The 6,648-nt window shown below is 38.1% G+C and overlaps 1 protein-coding gene and 1 pseudogene across 1 annotated transcript; both read right to left on the bottom strand.

Moving 5' to 3' along the window:
• Nucleotides 1–2,436: 2,436 nt before the first annotated feature.
• Nucleotides 2,437–3,123, bottom strand: LOC148205273 (uncharacterized). The gene has a single exon (XM_088103617.1). It carries the CDS (start codon nucleotides 3,121–3,123, stop codon nucleotides 2,437–2,439), a length of 687 nt encoding a protein of 228 aa, XP_087959743.1.
• A 328-nt stretch (nucleotides 3,124–3,451) lies between these two features.
• Nucleotides 3,452–5,611, bottom strand: LOC148205272 (uncharacterized; annotated as a pseudogene).
• Nucleotides 5,612–6,648: the final 1,037 nt, after the last annotated feature.

Here is a 6,648-nt window from a genome sequence, read left to right as displayed (position 1 = left end):
AGTCATTTTTCATCTTCCTGTGCAACGAACAAAACCATATAATTTTACATTGTTTGGGAATGATGACCATCAGCTGCCACTGCGACCTATCACGAAGGACAAATAGTTATTTAACTAAGTAATTAAGGAAACTTTAATAATGTACTTTTACATATAACAAAATCTACCCATCAATGAATGGCACAAGGTAACGTCTCTTTTTGACTCATCCATCCATGTTTGCAAATAATGTTGTCTGTTTTCAAGTGTGTTACCAGAAGGTTGAATGGTCTGAGGTTCAACAAATCCATACATGGAAGACTGACCTTGGTCTACAACGATTGTGTCCATGTATCTAAAACAACAAAGTTAAGTTGTTAGAAACTATAGGAATCAAAGAAAAAGAAATATGGAAGACGAAATTAATTATCTTACATGCACCATAGTTGAATGATGGAAATATTCAACATCCTGTCTCCCCCAATCACCTCCAATGCATCAGGCAATGTGATATATACTGGCACATGGGGGGCAGACCAAATACTCTCAAATCCCACTATAGTTCTGATGGTGCTCTCTTCAACCAGGGTAATCTTATCATTAGCTTTGATAGAGGATCATCCTCCGCTTCAGCCATGTCATCATCTTCATGTATGACTTTATCATGAATCGATTGCTTCTGAGGACGTGTGAACTGAAGATAAGAATTTCATCAAAGAGTTATAACAAATATTTTTAAACTTAACATTGAAATACTAATAACAAAGACATTATACCTGTGGAGTAGCGATGTGTGACATGATCAATGCTCTAGGCCAGGCTATAAATGATCGTATGGCCTCCCCCATAAAATTAATTTCTGGAGTGGGTACAGGCACCTGAGCCTGGGGATCCCGAATCTCGTCAATCGTCACACGCACGTGGTGGGGTAATATGGGAACATCATGAATAGTCTACCCTCCCTCAAGCACTCATCCGACAGCCACAATGCGTGGGAGATCCCCATCAACCAACAGCTCATATTGACCGCTATATTGAGCAGGTTCAACAGCAGAGCATGATCCTCTAGTGCTAACACGAGGTGGTGTGGGAGTTTCAGCGGACCCGTGTTGCCCTGCGTCATGGAATGCAGCTTCTCTTCAAGCGCTCTTTGTATTTCTTTTTGTTCATGTAGCTGCTCCATGAATTGTTTCTCCATTGATCTCATGCTTTGGTTGAGTCTTTCCTCCCACTAAAGATCCATCTGCCTCAGTGCCTCTGACTCATTGATTGAGTGCTTTTCTGTGTAGGGCCAAAGTAGTCACGAAGACCGATCGCCCTAGGAACTCCACGTACACGTCCTGGGTGCTCGGGCTTTCCAATGGCCATTGTTAGAATGTCATCCCTACCTTGGCCAACAAATGTTCCCTGAGTCTGCTGCTCAACCAACTCATCATGCACATAAAAAAACGATGTTACATAGAAGACATGCTATGATAGATACACAATCAAACAATGTTTAGAATTTGAACTTACAATTCTTTATGAGATCAAGGCAGCTGAGGAAGATGTCATGTTCCCATCAGATTTAGTCCGAGCAGCCTTCCACAGCTCGTACCTGGTAGGTGCAGGTGCTAGGTCCAGCGACTCAAGTCCCAAGGCATTTGCTCTAGACTTTCTAATTTTTTTTTCCTGTTTTGCATAACCACCTCGTGATAACAAGTTTGGTGCATCGTTTAGCCGTTGTCTTTCTTGGGCGGCTAACCTTTTACCCTGTGAAACCATGTATATAAATAAGTGTAAAATCAAAAGAACTCAATGAAAGACTTTTCAGATGTTAAGAAACAAACCTTCCATTCCTCAAACTCTCTAGATGCACGAAACTGTATCCACTCCTCCTCTGTGAAGGTATACTGCTGACATGGATTTTCATGTTGTCTGTCTCCAAAGACATATATTCATGTCAGCCTTGTCTTGAAATCCCTCCATCTTATCGCTATATGCGATAACACTTTCTTTCTAATTTGTATTGTGTTTGGAATATCATAATGTTGCTGTTTAAAACAAAACACATGTTATTGATTTGAAAAGATGAAAGAAATAAGTATATCAACAATGTTGTAAGTAAACATGCCTGAATATCTTGCCATAAGAGGTTCTTGTCGACCTCTGGGACGTCATCCCAAGTTGCATGAATGATAGAGACATGACTTTTTGCTAACTTACCCAGATAACTCCTAAACCTATCAGCATTTGGCCCTGATGCCTGACCTGATCTGGGGTCAATGTCAACATGTCTCCTCTGCCCATCAACACGTCTTGATGTCACATCTGCCAATCGTGTGACGCCTCGACCACCTCTTGTCTGTCCTGATCCTGAGTCTGAGGCCGACATACCTGAAAAATTATACAAGGTTAGTAATAATTCAATTATGATGAACGTAAATATAAAGTCAATACAAAAAATATCACAACCTATTAAGATATTGTTTTCTCCCAAATCCCTTCATTATGATCACTACGAATTGCCTGGATGACATCGGCAACGTCATCAATTGGGTCTTCAATGGGTCTAGATGCAACAGATGTTGTCTCAAGTATATCAAGAGAATCGTCATCATCATGTCCATGCATGTTTTTTCCTTCTAAAACCACTGACCATTTTTTATTCGTTGGATCATTTACGTAAAATATTTGTCTTGCTTGACTAGCCATGATAAATGGTTCATCAGTGTAATTCATCTTGTTCAAGTCTACCAATGTGAAACCAAAGTCATCTGTCATGACATCAGAATTTATATCAACCCATTTACACTTGAAAACTGGGACTCTAAAAGTGACATAATCAACTTCCCATGTTTCTTGTATCATTCCAAAATAACTCATGGATGCTCTGATTGGATTTTTGTCTTTAAAACTAGCAAAGTGGACAGCCTCAGCTTGTAGTGTAATGCCACTATTTTGAACTCTACTTTTGTCATCTTCTACCTTTGTCTGAAAAGAAATATTGTTTACATAGTACCCACCATATGTAATGACATCTGCATTCGGTCCACGAGATAACCTTAATAAACTTTCCGAAACATGTGGAGTCACATAAATCTTTTTCTTAAACCATTGTAAGAAGGTTTTCACATGTTCACTAAGATGCCATTTTCCACTCATTCTTGGGTTTGCTGCCTTTATTTCATTAACGTGGTCAGAAATGTAAGGAATCACATAAACAGTGTTGTTTAAGATGTACAAATGAGCTTGGTCAACTTCTTTTCTGCTAACACTTTGAATTTTCACACCTTGAACACCCTTACTTTCACATTTTCCTTCATGTTTGGTCTTGGGAAGACCCATGGTTCACAAGATGGTATATAACTTGAACAAAATTCAATGGCTTCCTCTGTAATGTATCGCTCTATGATTGAAGCTTCTGGTATATACTGATTCTTGACATATCCCTTTAAGATCTTCATGTATCTTTCAACTAGGTACATCCACCTTAAGAAGACTGGCCCACATATTCAAATTTCTCTGACTAGATGAACAATCAAATGTACCATGATATCAAAAAAAGAAGGTGGAAAATACATCTTCAATTGACATAGTAGTCTTATTCCTTCATTTTCCAATTCATCTAAACCTCGAGGGTGAACAACTTTCTTGCAAATGGCATTAAAGAACAAACTCAAGCGTGTCAGAATACCCCTAACACAAGGAGGTAATATGCCTCGAATAATAACAGGTAACAATTGTTGCATCAATACATGACAATCGTGAGACTTTAAACCAACTAACTTTAACTCTTGCATAGAAACAAGGTTACTAATATTTGAAGAATAACCTTGTGGAACCTTCACACTTCTTAAATAGTTACAAAAACTTTGTTTTTCTTTTTTAGAAAGTGTGTGACCGGCTGGGGGCAGATAAGTGCGTCTTCCTATTATCTGTGGATGTAACTCAGATCGGATTCCCATGTCAGCCAAATCTTGTCGTGCTTTTATTTTGCCTTTGCTCTCCCTTTGACGTTTAATAAAGTTCCAATGACATTGTCACAAAAAAAATTTTCAACGTGCATCACATCAATACAATGTCTAACATCAAGTTGACACCAATATGGAAGCTTAAAAAATATTGATCATTTCTTCCAAATGTTTTTTACAAGGGTACTTTTATGATGTTTTCCAAACACAATGTCAATGTTTTTGACTTCGTTGTACACCTCTTCACCATTCCGGGGTCTGCACACAACCTCATCCTCAGCACTTCCATTAAATGCTTTTTTCAATCTACGATAAGGGTGATTACGAGGAAGGAATTTTCGATGTCTTGTATATACCGTCTTCTGTCCAGGCTTCAATTGAAGGTAACTAGTGTTTTCTTCACATATGGGACATGCAAAATGACCTTTTACACTATAACCGCTCAAGTTTCCATATGCTGGGAAATCATTTATAGTGCAAAACAACATTGCATGCAAACGAAACTGTTCCTGAACATGTGAATCAAACACGTCGACCCTTTCTTAGCACAACAATTTCAAATCATCAATTAAAGGTTTTAAGTAAACATCAATGTCATTTCCAGGTTGTCTAGGACCCGATATCATCATGGACAACATCACATATTTTCTTTTCATGCACAACATAGGAAAAAGATTGTAAATCATCAACATAACTGGCCATGAACTGTGTTTGCTACTTAATTTTCCATAAGGATTCATACCATCAGTTGCAAGTGCAAGTCTTAAGTTTCTTGGATCTGCACCAAACTCTGGAAATTTTTCATCAATCTTTTTCCATTGAGGTGAATCAACAGGGTGTCGAAGAAGATTATCGCGCTTTCTTTCGTCAAAGTGCCATTTAAGGTTCTTTGCATCTTCTTTAACAAAAAACATACATTTGAACCTAGGTATTATAGGCAAATACCACATCACCTTAGCAGGTGCACCATCATTACCTTCATCAGCAGTGTTTCTGTCAAATTTCTTTTTAAAACGGGATAAACCACATGTTGGACAATACTTTAGCGAAGCAAACTCCTTTGCGTACAAAACACAATCATTAGGACAAGCATGTATCTTTTGATATTCAAGACCCATTGGACATAAAAAAAATTTTGCCTCGTAATTACGAATAGGTAGAGTATTATTTTCTGGAAGCATCTCCTTCAACAACTCCAACAACTCGGTGAAACTTTTATCGGTCCATCCATTCCTTGCTTTTAAACTAAACAACTTTAAAGTTGCTGACAGACTTGTGAAGTTCGAGCATCCGGGGAACAACAGTTGCTCTGAATCATTTATAAGAGAATCATACAAATTAGCTCTTCCAAAATTATCTTCACCGACATCACGTATCATGTCCTCTAAATGATCACTCATCCATTCTTCCACATAATTCGTTTCTCGTGACGTGGTAGGCTGGTCCAATACTTCTCCATGCCAAGTCCAAACGGTATAAGTCCTCATGATGCCGAACATGAATAGATGGTCACGCACATTGCCTAAGTCTTGCCGTATTTGATTAAGACAACGCACACAAGGACAAAAATATGTCCCATTCACAGACTTAGCATTTTGTTCAACGTATTGCAAGAACTCCGAAACACCCTTATCATATTCTTCACTGATGCGACGTTCATTCATCCAACTTCGATCCATTCTATGTTCGTAAAATCATCAATTTAAGCTTTTAACGCTCACAACGTTAGGCCCTACCCATTCAAAAAAAATAATTTTCATAATTTGCTAAGACACGTGCAAAGAAGTCTACATCATAAATTTGATAAGATTTCGGCAGCATATCGCATTGGTCTCCGAAATACACGAAATGAGAGTAGTCAACGATGACCACAATCAAATATGCATCAAGAGAACAACACAAATATTGAACCAAAATTTTATCAATCTTATCCATAAACTCCAACTTACATGTTATTGCAAATTATGAAAATTAATTTTCTCAAACTGTCCAATCGGACAATTCAAAATTTAACACAAACGATTAAAAGATTAATCGTTTGTGTTAAATTTCAAACGGGAACTAAGTGTCACTCAATGATTTGATACTTATAATGTAACATGACAATTATAATAACACAACTAATACATGCATATTCAAAAGCCAATAAGACATGCAGACCTTAAAGTCAAAAATGTGCATAGACAAAACCCAATAACATGCGTACAAAAAAATTATCAACGAAGAAGCTAACCTGAAAAGCAGATTCCAAATGAAATGGAGGGAAATCGAGGAGTGCACGACCTAAAATGTAGGCCAAAAACAGTCAAAAACGCCGCCCAAGAACACGCAAGAAACTACACCAAAACGAACCGAAAACGATTTTTAATCGGTTCAAATCAAAGATATTTCATCACAGAACAATTTAATCGGATTAAAAGTAAATTTAAACGGTCCAAAACAGAGATAACGCACTTGGAAATGCAATGCCGTAGAGTGAAATCGCGGGGAAGACGATGAACAGTGAGCGTAACTCCTCGCGGGTTCACGTTTTAGTATAAATGGCACTAGACGTCCGGTACTGGAAGGCCTCGACGTTTATAATATTATAGACGTCGGGGACATAACTAATATGACGTGTTTTAGATTTAAATATTGATATTCGCGGGGGATTTTAGACGTCCGTTGGAGGGACCCCGACGTGTATAATATTATAGACGTCGGGGCCCCTTCACAA

Source organism: Vigna umbellata, chromosome 1 (genome assembly GCF_029865625.1).
Source record: "Vigna umbellata cultivar VRB3 chromosome 1, Vumbellata_1.0, whole genome shotgun sequence".
NCBI lineage: Eukaryota > Viridiplantae > Streptophyta > Magnoliopsida > Fabales > Fabaceae > Vigna > Vigna umbellata.
This window is presented reverse-complemented; position numbering and strand designations above follow the sequence as displayed.